The 15,591-nt window shown below is 38.9% G+C and overlaps 1 protein-coding gene across 18 annotated transcripts in view; it reads right to left on the reverse strand.

Annotated features, from left to right (window-relative positions):
* Positions 1-15,591, reverse strand: part of ROBO2 (roundabout guidance receptor 2) — a 735,763-nt gene that overhangs the window by 154,115 nt on the left and 566,057 nt on the right. For all 18 annotated transcript variants that reach the window (XM_053307038.1, XM_053307032.1, XM_053307028.1 and 15 more), the window contains one exon: positions 5,702-5,907. In XM_053307038.1, the coding sequence (XP_053163013.1) occupies positions 5,702-5,907 (206 nt within the window). The remainder of the gene's footprint in view (positions 1-5,701; positions 5,908-15,591) is intronic.

Genomic DNA, 15,591 nt, shown 5'->3' on the forward strand with positions numbered 1-15,591 from the left:
TTGTGGTAGCAAGCATGATTTGTCCCCATAGCTAAACAGGGTCTGTCCTGGTTGCATATTAATGGGAGACTTGATGTGTGAGCACTGCAAGATATTCCCCTCAGGGGATGCAGCCGCTCTGGGGAGAGCAGAAGGATTCAAGTTCCCTCCCTGGCTTCTCCAAGATAGGGCTGAGAGAGATTCCTGCCTGCAACCTTGGAGAAGCCGCTGCCAGTCTGTGAAGACAATACTGAGCTAGATAGACCAATGGTCTGACTCAGTATATGGCAGCTTCCTATGTTCCTAAGTATTGAGCATGCAGTGGCTTATTTTTCCATTTTTCTGCTTGGTTCTTAACTTGTTCTTTCTTGTAGGCCTGCTTTGTTTCATTGGTGTTGAATAGTTTCGCATTATTGACCATTTGAAGTGCATCTTCTTCACTGTCCTTGATATATTCCTCTTTTCTCCTCCTCTACTGTTTGATGGACTTGCAGCATTCCTCTTCCACCTGAGCTGCAAGGGAGGTATAGCCTATCTACATCACTGCGAGGGTGCAGAGCATGATTGATAGTCATTATTTTCCTGGTCTTAAGATCTACCGTCTCTAGCTCTGCCTGGGCCTAGTCTATTATTCCTGCAGTGTATCTGATAACAGGAATAGCCCAGGTATTTATGGCTTGTGTGGTGTTCCCGCCATTGAGTTTGGACTTGAGGATTTTTCTAACTCTCCTGATGTATTCACTTCCCATTTTTCTTTTAACTTCAGTGTGTGTAATGTAATCAGCCTTGAGAATGCCCAAGTATTTGTAATGTTCTTTCTCTTCCAGGTTCTTGATCTTGCTTCCATTGGGCACTTCTATTCCTTCTGTTTTTCTTATTTTCCCTCTGTTCATTATTAATGCAGCACACTTGTCTAGTCCAAACTCCATTGCTATATCGCTACTGAATATACGGACAGTGTTTAGCAGTGATTCGATTTCTGACTGGGACTTTCCATACAACTTCAGATCGTCCATGTACAGCAGATGGTTTATTTTACTTGATATTTTAGTTGTTTGGTATCCGAGGCCTGTTCTGTTTAGTATTTGTGAAAGTGGAGTCATGGCGATTACAAACAACAGAGGGGATAGTGAGTCCCCTTGGAAAATACCTCTTCTAATGCTTACCTGTCCAAGTGTCTCACCATTGATTGTTAACTGGGTACTCCATATGCTCATGGCTTTTTAAAATAAATATCTTAATGTTTTTGCTGACACCAGTTGTTTCTAAACAGTTTAGTATCCATGTGTGAGGCAATGAGTCGAAGGCCTTCTTGTAGTCAATCCATGCAACACTTAGATTTTTTCTTTTTCTTTTGGAATTTTCTAAAATCATTTTGTCAATCAGCATCTGGTCTTTTGTGCCGCTGGTGTTCGGGCAATTTCCTTTCTGTTCAACTGGAAACTGTTTGTTAGTTAATAAGTGCTGCATTACTTCATCTGCTATTATTCCAGTTAATAATTTGAACATGGTTGGCAGGCAGGCAGTCTATAATTACTTGGAACTGCACCTTTTGCTGGGTCTTTCATGATGAGATGAGTTTTCCCAGTTGTTAGCCATTGTTCAATATCACCTCCTTGCAAAATGTGATTGAACTGTTTTGATAGTTGTTTATGAAGGCTTGTTAGGTGTTTAAGCCAAAAGCCATGCAGTTCATCGTCGCCTGGTGCAGTCCAATTTTTAATTTTCTTTGCTCTTTCACTTATTAATTCTGGTGTTATTATTAGAACTTGCATTTGTTGGTTACATTTTTTGACCTCTTTCACACAGCCTGCTTTTTTATTATAATGTATTGGATTGTCCCATAATTTCCCCCAGAATTGCACTGTTTCTTCTTTATTTAGTGTTTCTATGTTTCTAGCAGTTTCTCCTTCTATGCTTTGGTAGAAATGTCTCTGATTCAACTGGAATTGGAGATTCTGCCTGTGTTGTGTAATTCTGGCTTCATTATTCTGGCTTATTGATTATTTATTATTATTATTATTATTATTATTATTAGTTCAATTTCTATATTGCCCTTCCAAAAATTGCTCAGGGTGGTTTACACAGAGAAATAATAAATAAATATGCTAGATTTTATTACTATCAGGGCTGGTTCCAAGGGGCCATCAGCAAACTCTTCTCCAATACCCTGCTTCTATCTCAAAAGGCCCCATTGGAGTCATTCTAACATCTGCCCCTATCTCGAAAGGCCCCATTGGAGTCATTCTACCAAGACCACACAAATCTATGGGTGCAGAAATTATCTCAGAGATCAGCAGTGTGTCCTTCTTGGGGCCCTTGGCCAACATTACTATTCCTGACACCATTCCTGATTATATTCTTTCCTTGTAAGGAAAAGCAGCCTTTCATACATTTGTAAGAAGTAATACACTCAACTTTAAAATATTATATGTTTGCATTAAGTTCAGATTTCATCTTAACCAGATTATTTTAAAACTTCTTATAGCTGAAAGAGAGAATAAAACCATGTGTGTTTTTTAAAGTCATCAATTTTTATCCATTCTGGTTTTCTGATCAGGTAAGAATGTGTTAAATTGTCCTCGTCACATGGCAAAAGAAGCCCGATCTTACTTCCTTTGAGGCTGATGTATGATTACAAATGTATGAAAGGCTGCTTTTTCTTGCAAGGAAAGAAAATAACCAGGGATAGTGTCAGAAATAATAATTGTTGGCCAAGGGAGTCGGCGGGGGAGAGTTTACTTGGGGCTCTTGCAGAGTCTGAGCCACGCCCCCCTGCTGGCTTCAGTAGGCTTTTTCATTAGTGGTCAGGGTTCTTTGAACCCGTTAGCACAACGGTGGCTCTACCCCTGGTCCAGTCAGCCACCACTGCCTAAGGTATGCTCCATGCTTTTACCCATGGGGACAACTGTGAAAACAGGCAACAGAGGCACATTCCCGTTGCTCAGACTGGCAATAATGAGGCTGAGGATCGAGCATGGACATGTGAGTTGGGGTGCAGCAACATCAACACTGGCTCCCATTGGGGTGGAACCAGGAACATGGGCAGGGAGGCTTGTTGACTTTCACCTGAATGGCTACTGGAGGCTTACTCAGGGGGGAGCCAGCAGTGGTGGGGGTTTGCTGGGATACATTCTGACACACTCAAATAGGCCCTCAAATGGGCTACCTGAGGTGACTTATTTTAGCTCATGGGAGAGCTGCGCTTGAATAAAGTTCTAATTCTATCCATAAATATTGCTAGACTTGTTTAAACAATTCATCATGATCACAATTTTTTCTGGGTTCTTCAGACTGAACATAAATTCAACTGCAAGAAAAATGTGGCAACCTTTGAAAGGAACATTTCTGCATGTGGATGAGCTATTCAAAGATCAATACTGATTCTGCATGCTTTAAAACGACTTACACTCTTGCTGATATTCTCTTGCCCTCTTAAATGGGAAATCTTTTATTTTAGTTTTCTCTCCTTTATAGATTATGTGTCTCTTACAAAGCAATTAATGGGCTTGCATGACTGAACACCGATTTGGCTGCTTCCATAGCTGGATGCAGACAGGTATCCCACAAGCTTCTAACATGTGGATTCTCGCCAGAAGCCTATCATCAATGCTCCGAAAGTTTGTTTGAAATCACCAAGCTCCCACCTTTAATTGCTGCTTTCTAACACTACTGGGGAATCTTGACTATTCAAGCACATTCTTTAATCCAGCTCTACAGTAAAAACACATTAACCTTCATGGCCCAAACCTGCCTTTAGCCTTGAGAGGGAGGATAAATTGTTTACTCAAGGAAAGCTAGCATACATTTTTTAATAAATTCCATTTTGTTTCAAGAAGGTTAACAATTCATTTACGAGCACTGATGAGATAGTGGCAGAAAACAAAATAGCCTTTCATTTTTGTACAGTATATCTGCCCATTTATGAGGTGGGGAGAGGGAAGGAGTGGTAATAAAATTAAGTGTTTGCACTACTGCTGATACAACTAAATAGTTCTTGCACTAAAATTTTAGCTGTGCATGCAGAATCTATATTTACCTTTCTGAGTTGTATAGGTGTCTGTGTATAAATATATGTACAAAGTATGCATTTGATACATGTTGTTTTCCACTAATTAAACAATAATTACCAACAAGACAGTGTTTACTGGTAACACATCATACTGCTGGATATCCTCAAACATAAATGAAGACATAATTAAATTATATTTTGCTGCAGTGTAATAAAATTGCTTTTGTTACCTTTTCTATAGCATACTCTTATACGGAATTTTGAGAAACTGCAGATAAAAACAATGGATGAATCCCACCCTCCTCCCATAGAGTGGTCAGTGCATAATTAACATTGGCTCTTTATTAACCATAGTTATCAAATCAACAGCCAGCATCAGGAATACACACACTTGCTCCGATGTCTGTCCTTTCCCTGAAGAAAATTCTAACCTTCCCACAAACACTGTTTAGCAGTTTGCAAGCACCCATGTTAACTGTGATTAAGGTTAACCAAAGGTCCTCTTTAATGCGAAGGTTATTCACACGCACGGAGGAAACCGGGCTAAGGGAGCCCAGCCTGGTTTCTCCTGCGTGTGGGAAGTGCTGGGAGTCACCTGGCTCCCGGTAGCTAGCCCATATAATTGCCCCCCATGTTAAACGAGCTTTTTTGGATTGTGAGTCACCACAGCACAGCTCATGCCACGGTGACTCATAAGGAGATCCCGGACTGGGAAGTTACAGCAAGCCTTCTAGCGTCAGGGAGTTTCCCAGAAAGCCAGGCAGCCCCCGATCCCTGCAGCCCCAACCGGCTCCGTGACAGAACCGGTTATCATGTGAGTGGTCGATACGGCAACCCAGGGAGAGCTGTATGATCGTTGCTGGGGAGAGCAGGCATGGCCTGCTCTCCCCACTAAACCCCATCCTGCTTTCCTCTGCTCGTGTGGAGAGCCTCAGTATGTAAGATAGCAGTGTGGGATTCTAGGATAGGGGGTTATTAATAATATTGGTGACAAAAACCTCCTAAATCTGTGTCCGAGAAATACCTTCAAAAGCATTATTAATTTCATTGCAAAATTCTTCATTGATGGAAAAATTATGTGCACTTGCAACTTAATTTGGAATAGTAAATTAAGTCATTACCTCAAAACTCACTCTATTGTACTTCATGATTAAGTGATTGGTACAATGCAATTCTAATGTAAGGCAGCAATCAGGCTCCTGAACGCACCCGTAGGAGTCTTTGTTATTGATGGTCATAGCAGATAGGATTCCATTGGGGAACCCATTTCAAGTTTCCATAGGACAAGATGTTTCAGTTGATGTGCAGGACAAGACAACATGCACAGCATACTTCAAAGACCTGCTCTTGAGTATATTCAACATTAAATTGCACGGAGTTACGTATTTTAACAGTGCCTATTTTTACTTCTTTTATAGAAGCCAATGATTGCTGCTAAAGAATACTCATGTGAGTTGAGATATAGTTGAGGAGGAAGAGACACTGCTCCTCAAGTGGTGCCCCTAGCTCTGGATAGGGTATTTTTTTTTGTTCATAGTTGCCAGTCCCTTTAGCTTCCTCACAGGGCTCTCACTGGCACAGTGTCTAGAAGACAGCAGCTTCACATCCACAACCCCCAACACAATTAAGTAGATGCATATTTTATTACATTCAATTAATAATAAATTGAACTTTTTAATCTTAGGCTCTATTATAGCAGTTTGCACTCACTCGTAAAGGTTTAATTTGCAAGGTCCCTTGGTCTTGTATAGATGTCCTCGGATCTCTGCCCAGGAAAGTGAATCCTTCTTTTAACCAACCGATAACAGGCATTGGATCACCGGTAGCCTTACACTTCAGCAAAGCTGTTCCATCTACTGCCAATGTCTGGTTTACAGGTCCTTGAAGAATGATTGGTGGAGGTCTATCTGTCAAAACTGAATAAAAAAAGCAAAGTTGTTAAATATTTATACTACTATAGATCCTCTAAAACTGAATCATGTTAATGGTGTTACATTTGTGATAATAAAACATAGCTTTCAACATCCTGAAAAATATTTTCTATGGAGTAAAACATTAATATCATACTAATTGTGTACAGGGACAGCTAAACAGAAAGATAACACCCAGTAAGTCATTTTGATAAACTAGGAGTAGGGTAGTAGTAGTAGTAGTAGTAATAATAATAATAATAATAATAATAATAATAATAATTATTATTATTATTATTATTCCACTCTTCCTCCAAGGAGCCCAGAGTGGTATACTACAGACTTAAGTTTCTCCTCAAAACAACCCTGTGAAGTAGGTTATGCTGAGAGAGAAGTGACTGGCCCAGAGTCACCCAGCTAGTATCATGACTGAATGGGGATTTGAATTCGGGTCTCCCTGCTTTTAGCCCAGCACTCTAACCACTACACCACACTGGCTCTGACTGCTGTCAGTGTAGTAACTAAAATGGTATCACTGAGTTATATCCTAACTGCATCTCCCACAGACAGAAAGCAGTTCTGTTTATGCAAGTAGGGGGTAGGATTTTCCCACAGTTCCCTTTCCTTCTGCAATTCCCTGTGCTTCATGGCACCCTGTTCCGGAGGGTCCCCCAAGCTCCAGAAGCAGATTTTGGGTGGTACATGGAGATGATGAAAGGGGAAACTGGAGCAAAAGATTCCCTCTTTAGGCAAATAGGAGTGCCTTCCATTTGTGGAAAGACTTGGGAAATAACTCAATGTGCGTTTATATGTACATAAATGCTTAAACACTGAATTGGATCCAAAGATGGAGGATGGCTTCTGCTCCTGGAATAATTATTTTACAGCTCACACACAAAAATGACACTAAACCCAAATCTTCTGCTTGGGCTGCTTTCTTGAGAACAGTTATAAAATCTACTCATTAGGATATTTCTGAACAGCATTAGCAACTATCTTTCTTCTGCAAATGCTGTCCTGGATCCAACCAAAAATGGTCAGGATACAAAGAACCATGGGACTAGGCTGTGACTCTGCAATGCCCTTATACTTTGGGTTTTTCAAATATCACCAACTTGCATCCCACATGGCAAATTGCTTTTGAAATGGAGAGGAATTTTAAACGCCATTTCTGATACGGCATGGAATTAGCTTTTCTAACTATTACACAGAAAATCCCAAGTTGTCATTCAGTTAATTGACTGAACTGCTCTATAGAAAGGAACGACTCATATTAAATCAAACCATCTAAGTACATACACATCAGATCTTTTCATCACATTTTGAAATAATGAACTCTAATTGTTCTCTTAAATGTATACATTTGTATGCTTGAGCTACTCTAGAAATGATTCTGTGACTTTTGAGTGCCTGGCTGCATACATGTTTCATTCTTTTACCACTGGGATATCTCAAATATGAGGTAGATGGTCACGTTCACTTTTCTTGCAAGAACAGTTTTTCATAAATAATTCTTCTGTTTAATGTATTTCTTTTGCCATCTGTTAAGCAGGAACATATAATTGATGCTTCCTAAATAACTTGTTTATAACTACAAAGGCAAACATCAGATTATAGAAATTAGATTGGTTTTGGGAATTAATGCAACTATATATATTTCTAAATTCCTCTAGTTGCATAGGTGTCAATATTATTCAGACCAGAATCTGAATGAAAATCCCCTGAAATTCAAGGCTAAACAGCAGCCAATGAAATCAGCAACACATAGTCATCAATATATTAACATTACTCTAATAAACCAATCTGTGAACAGATTTTACAGTACACAGCACAGAAAAGTTCCACAATGAATCAAAATGTGTTATATGAAATATTTGTACTCTCTTCTCCACCTTTGTCCATGGAGGTTTCCCCTTCTCCCACCGGCTTTCTTTATGTTCCCCTCCACTCTTCGGCCAGGTTTTGGCCTTTCCTGCCTGGCACGGTGGCCATTTTGGAGGCCATGTGTCTGTGTGATTGGCCTCTGTGTGGGTGGCATAAAGTAAGCCAGAGGGGGAACCTCCATGGACACCCCCTCCCACCGCCTCCAGCAACTTTTCTGAAGGAATCGGGTAATTTTTAAACCGAAAACGTTCACGAACTCCCAAAACAGTTAGAGGGTGTTCGGTCTGAGGTCTGACCAAACAGGGGATGGTTCAGTTTGACCCCAGACCATCGAACAGAACAGGTTCAACGTCAGACTTATCAAACTTCGAACCTGTTCACACATCCCTATATTAATGTTTTAATTTTAATTTTAATTTGTTTTATGTTGTTGTCACCACCTAGGGATGTAAGCGTATGTATAGGATAGTGTATGTATGTATGCACAAGGGTAGTGTATGTATGTATGCACAAATAAAACAACAACAACAACATGTCACTTCTATTTATACCAATACTCTATGGCATTAGTACTTTAAAATGTTTTCCAAGTACAAGGATTACTAAAGAGCCAATGTTTTCCAAGTACAAGGATTACTAAAGAGCCACAACGGAACTAAATACGATCCTGGCATCCTCACCTGTATCAACTTCACCTCTAATGGAAAACATTATTTACAACTGCAGGGAATAATTATGGGTAGCTATATGGCTCCTTCATATTTTAATTAATTCATGGGCAAACTGGTAGAAATCATCCTCAAAAACTCTATATGAAAACCATTAGTATAGTTGTGATAACATTGATGATATCTTCATGATTTGGACTGAGAGAAAAGAAAACCTTGAAAATTCCCCAGCTACATCGATACCGTTCACCCCTCCATAACCTTTACAAGTAACACCACCAAATTCCTTTTCTCAAAGTTCTCCTCACTATCAATCAACAGAAGATCACATCTGACATATATTGCAAACCCATGGACGCTCATCTTTATTTAAACTATAAATCCTGCAATCCAAAACACATCCAAAGAATATTATGTATAGTCTGGATCTAAGGATTAGAATCATCTGCAACTATGACATAACGTTTCACGCAAGAACCAAAGAACGAAAAGGACAAAGAACCAATGAACTTCTACAGCTTGGATCCTGTCTTTGTATCATTGTCCAAAACATCAACTGGGCATCTGCTTTGTCTAAAACAAGACTAAATCTAAGAACATCAGTGAGGAACATATTCCATTTGTGGTCGACTTTCACTCTGCTTCACCTCACTATCACCAAGCAATCAAGGACAGTTATCCCATTACTACAAATATGGAAAATCTTTAAAAAAAACATCAGTAACCCACTTTTGATTGCCATTTGTCAACCATCTAACCTGTGGAAGCTACCAACATACCCAAACAGCTACTAGGCTTCAAGAACAATTGAACAGTTTTGACTCTAACTGACCAAGACAGACCTATTGACATCTCATCATGCCTCTAGTGGTCAGAAGAGGTTACTGCAATCCTAAGAGACATGCTTTAGAATTCTCACTTGTAACAGCTTTTGCTGCCCAAATGAGTAGATCATAATCCTTTAAATGCAGTTGATCAATAAAGTAATTGAAAGTCTCCTGGCCAGAAGGAATCTTCATTTTCAAGGATATTGTGGGTGAAAGACGACTACAGGTTTCCATGACACTAGGGCTAAAGGTTAAATGAACACTTAGGGTTTCCAGTGATCTGTGAACAACTATATTGGCTTCATAACTGTAACTTGTAAATCTTCCTTACGATGTCTTTACATTTCTAGAGTTTGCATAAAATTTATATATATATGGAAGAACCTCACAAGGTACACTTGTTTCATACTGCAGTATTCAGCATTTGAACATTTTTTTATTCCACATTTCTAATATGTACTTCAATAAGTCAATAAATATTTGCTTCATTTCAAAATGACTTTCCTTTGTACATGTTCACAGTCTTTGCTTTCTGAGCTACTAATATTTGTTTCACTGCTCCTACAAACTGAATTTTAATCATATGTGCACAGACTTTTCATTTATTAAATTTGTATCCAGTCTTCCTCTGCAGATTCCAGTGCAACACTGGTAAAAAGTGCTGCAGAATATAAACTGCATGAAATACATTCAATATAAAATTAACAGTACAAATAATTTGGAAATAAGTGAATACTGACTAATAAAGAAAACATTGTTAACGTATGTAAGTATTACTTAACAACAACAAAAACCACTACTTTGAATGGCAAGTATGGATTACTTACATACAAAGCCATTAGTGATAGATCTATAGAGCAAGAAGTATAAAACAATAATAAATTCTGCCAACTATAGTGAAAAAATTGGAGGAAATTGAAATTGGCTTTTAATATTTAAGTGCACTGAAAAAGCTAAACTGTATGGAGTTAATAATTGAATTTTCTATATTATAGTCATGCTGACAGGTATATTGGAGCTTTTAGTATATTTGCATAATGTGCCATTATAAGACTGAGATGCTTACCTAGTTTCTCTTTGAAAATAAAATTGCCTACAGACTGTCTTAATTTTTAAAAATGATTTCATTTTTCAGAGAGAGAGAGAGAGAGAGATTACTTCTGTTGTGGCATTTCAAGTAAGAATATTTGAATTTCAAATCTATTGAAAGCTCTTACTACAATCTATAATCAGCAAAACTATCACTCAGCTCAGCACATTTTATCACAGCTAGCAACCTCTTCTCATATGAATACAAGTTAAAAATATTACCAACAGAGAGTTCAACATGCAAAATATAACTTACTGAAACACAGGTATATATAGTATAATTAAACACTTGGTTTTTTGGCTCATGTCATATATTTCGATTCAGTGCCTCCATTCCAAATGGACCTTAATTGCTCCAGAACATAACATAAACAAAAAACATAACATAAACAAAAATGATGAGCCTTTCCTATTATTAAATCATAAACCACAGAGAAAAATTTGGGCTAAGATGAAAAACTGAAATCTCCATACAACCAGAAGATAACAATTCAAAATACAGTAATAGTATTACACATCAATATTTTATTTGGATATCCCAGTGCTGCAAGTGGCCACATTGATAAGCATGTCAATGCAAAATAAGTATTTAAAACTTCAGGTATAATAGTGCCTAACAGACTGTATGCAGTTCCATGTATGCTGTTCTGAATTCTTTGGAGAAACAATAAAATATAGATAACAAATAAGTGAATATATAATAAATATTAACAGGACACAATTTGCCCTTTGCAACATATACATCACTTAATATTACTAATTAATACTTGAATAGATGGGGGCGGGGGCGGGAATGAATGAAAGGTCATTATGACTCTAATATGTACAGAAATGCTAGAAAAGCAGATAGACTTAAAGCCTTGACTGACTGAAGGAAGAATTTCTCATCATTGATATCCTTGAACCTGATTTGCTCCTTTCGGCTCCTGTTGCAGTAAATCTTTTCAGCACCAGCAGGTGCAAACATTAACAGCTCAATGTCGTCTTGGCCAATATTTGTGTGCTCTATTTATTCCAATCACAGCCATGGCACTGAATCAGACAGCACTGTAGACAGATTTTAAGAAAATACTGCTCTTCCATTAATTTTAAATGTCCTTTTAATCTACATGTAAATTTGAATTTTATGAAAATTCATCATTTTGTCATCGAGAGTGAAAGAAAGGGATACTTAGAGAGGTCACCAAGCAAAGGGTAGGTTTTAATCTTCAGAAACTGGCAGCACAAGCAGCACACTTGTAAAGATACAAGGATAAGGAAGAAATTATCTTTCCTTGTCATAAAAACACTCTCATGTTTTGGAAAACAAAGAAAAGGCATCAAACCCATGTTCAGTCCACCATAACATGCTGCTGAACTCTCTACCTGTCATTCATGATAAATATGTACTTGTAAGAAGCCAGATTATTCAGAATTAGCCTTCTTTTTCAAATTTTCATGGAACATTTGGGTCTCTAAGGGGCCTGTAAAAGCAGGTCTGTATGTAACACACCATTTTTTAATGATAAAAATTCATCAAAGTCTGTCAGGAGGTATTTAATGAGTCAGTTAAGACAGAGTGTGTTGAGGTCTCAGAATGCAATGAACTGTAAACCAAATAGGAATTTTGGTTTATTATATATTAACACTGCAAATTCCATGAAGAAAATACTCACATAAAGGCCAACATTTAGAAAAGAAAATCAAAATACTCTAATCTCCCTGGTTGGGCAAGGTGATTGAGAGGGTGGTGACCGACCAGCTCCAGGCAGTTTTGGAGGAAGCTGATTGTCTAGATCCATTTCAAACTGGCTTTAGAGCTGACTATGGGGTTGAGACAGCCTTGGTCAGCCTGATGGATGACCTTTTCTGGGGAATCAACAGAGGGAGCCAGACTCTGTTGGTTCTTATGGATCTCTCGGTGGCTTTTGATACCATTGACCATGGTATCCTTCTGGATTGCCTGGGGGAGTTGGGGATAGGGGGCACTGCCTTGCAGTGGATCCATTCCTATCTCTCGGGTAGTTTCCAGATGGTGACAGTTGCTCCTCAAAACAGGAACTATGGAGTCCCTCATAGCTCCATTCTGTCTTAAAATGCTTTTTAACATCTACATGAAACTGCTGGGTGAGGTCATCAGGATGTTTGGTGCTGGATGTTATCAGTATGCTGATGACACCCAAATCTACTTCCCCTTTTCATCTTCAGGAAATGGCACTCATTCTCTAAATGCCTGCCTAATCAGCTGGATGAGGGATAACAAACTGAAACTGAATCCAAGCAAGATGGAGGTGCTCATTGAAGGGGCTCAGCAACATGGGGGATGAGTTAGATCTTCCTGTGCTGGGTGGGGCTACACTCACCCGGAAAGAGCAGGTGTGCAGCTTGGTAGTACTCCTGGACTCAGGCCTCACCCTGGTATCTCAGGTGGAGGCCATGGCAGGAGTACTTGCTATCAGCTTCAGCTGATTCTACACATGCGTCCATTCCTGGAAGAGGATGACCTCAAAACAGTGGTGCATCAGCTGGTAACCTCCAGGCTTGACTATTGCAATGCACACTACATGGGGCTGCCTTTGTACGTAGTTCAGAAACTTCAGTTAGTTCAAAATGTGGCAGCCAGATTAGTCTCTGGGGCAACCCTGAGAGTCCATATTATGCCTGTTTTGAAACATGTTGCAATATGTTTCTTGGCAACATACAAAGTGCTGGTTATTACCTTTAAAGCCCTGTACAGCTCCAAGTTATCTTAGAGAGTGCCTTCTTCTGCATGATCTCCACCATACATCAAGGTCATCTGAGGAGGTCTGTCTTCAGTTACTACCAGCACGTCCGGTGGCGATTCGGAGGTGGGCCTGCTCTGTAGCTGCTCCTGGGGTGTGGTATGCACTCCCAGCAGAAATCCATAATTTGAATTTATTATTGGTTTTCAGGGGAGCCCATAAACTTATCTGTTTGGCCTGGCCTTCTAGGGTTTTTAAACTGTTGTGAATGTTTGGTCTGGTCCTGTTTTAAATGTTTTAATTGTTAATTTGGTTTTATGTTGTTTTTATAGTTTTTGTTATTAACTATTAATTGATTTTAATTGTTTTTATTTTAATGTAAATCACCCTGAGCCATTTTTCGAAGGGCACTGTATCAATCAAATAAATACATAAATAATAAAAGCAGTATGACTGGTCTATATGACTAGCTTTTAATCCCACAAGATGTTTTTTAAAAAAATCAAAAATCAAATGCATTGCAATAGTTGGATTAAAATGGATACCATTTAAACAGAATGGCTGGCATCTAGAGTAACACTGCACTGGTGCAAGGATATTGTGCTAGCTAGTTCCACTATGTTGGAAGCTAGTGTTCCAGATTAAATCTTTCCAGACCTTGTTCCACTGGTACAACAGGATGTGCTTGTGAAAACCTATGGTATGACTCTTGCTGTGAAACCTCTTCCACAGTCCACATATGTTGCAGGGGATAATGCAAAGCTATCCACTATCATTGTTACGCCAAGGCAACTGTTGCACAGCGGACTGAGACTGCAAGAGATTGCACAACATTGAGCATCCAGTCATCCACTTGAGCATCCACTTGTGACCTTATTGGGTGCATGCATCTTTGTTTGTTGCACTGCAATCCGCACAATGTGGATCATTAGTCTGGAAGGCCCCTGTTTAAATATCTCCCCCCCTTTTCTATTTCCTCTGAATATATTTCCTCTGAGTACATTTGCAAGATGTATTCTAATATGCGAGTGTCCTTTAACCTTACATTAGCATTACATACACACCTTTCCTGTTCAACTTCCTTGGTCCACTTCCATTAACTTTCTTCATTCTAAGAATTCATCAATGCCTTCCATCACACAGCATTTTCCTGCTCCCACCACCCACAAACCATATAGACTGATAAAAGAATTTCTTGTAAAAAAAAAAATTGCATATAAAACACTCAAGTGTCTCTCTGGCAACAACAAGCATTGTAAGCAAATAAGGCTATGAGGAAGTATTAGGGAAATCAGTCAATGCATCTCTGTGATTCTGCTGTATACAAAGTTGGAACAAAATAAATAAAAGGCTGGATATTCATCTGTGATTAAAACTGCAACATCTCCAATAACTTTAGTAGAACAATTCTTCTTTTATTTGTCCATCTAAGGCGGAATGCTTTGCATTTGATGCTTCTCAACCTGTTTTAAAGTGAGTTTATGATTTACTTGTGATTAAGTATGTAAGTTAAGTAAAATTTTCTAAGATCTATGGCTTTAATAATTAGACTGAGTAAAATACAATGAACTGAAATTAACTTATAACAATACCATAGGCTTATATTTGTTTCCTTTTGTCACAATTTCAGAAGTAATCTTTCAGTTTGTTTTCCACAGAAATCTATTTTCAGACCCTCCTTGAATATGAAACTATTAAATATAACGTTGCTTCTAAAAAGTAATAGGTTAGGATAGTATCACATACTTTCCCACTGGAAGGAGTAGGGATCCACCCTTTTACACAGGGTCCTGCGGAGGGGCATGACAAGGTTGGAGTGGGCCTCTAGAGAGAAAAAAGTGAACATGGGCCCGTGCCGCCACTCACCTCCCCATCTTCTTCTTCAGAGAGGCAGGAAGAGTAAAACAAAGAGCAAGGTGTTGCTCAACTGGTGGGGCCCTGCTTGTCTTCTCATGGCCCAGGGACATTTGTCCATCCCCACTACTCACCTTGTTCAAATATAGCTATGCCCCTGGTCTTCAACATTCTGATTACACTAAAAAATTCCTCCTCTAGTATTTACAACAGAATTAATGTACTGATACTAGAGACCCTTATATATTGACTCCTAGCTGATGAATGCCCTCAGAGAGATTTCTTACAAAGCATACTTCACGGTCAAAATATATATGATCAAAATTCATAAGATTTGTCGTCCCGCCCCCCCGCATAACTTAGAAACTGCAGGTAGGCTCAGTCAGGACTGAGTCCACTATACAATGCCAAGGGTCATTTAACTCTTTCTCCTCATGCTACTGTCTCCCCAAAATCCCCACTTCACTTTATAAGTCCCAGGAAGGAAGCTTCAGTTTTCAGCAATGAATCTTTAATTGTGCTGCCCTTCTGAGGGCCACTATGCTGATTTTTTAAAAAAAATTCAAGCGTAAATGTCACTAGGAACTAATTCACACAATTAAAAAAATACTGTGTTCTACCCAGGTTTGGGAACCGTGTGTGTTCCAAATTTTAAGTGCGCACAGC

Source organism: Hemicordylus capensis, chromosome 3 (genome assembly GCF_027244095.1).
Source record: "Hemicordylus capensis ecotype Gifberg chromosome 3, rHemCap1.1.pri, whole genome shotgun sequence".
Lineage (NCBI taxonomy): Eukaryota > Metazoa > Chordata > Lepidosauria > Squamata > Cordylidae > Hemicordylus > Hemicordylus capensis.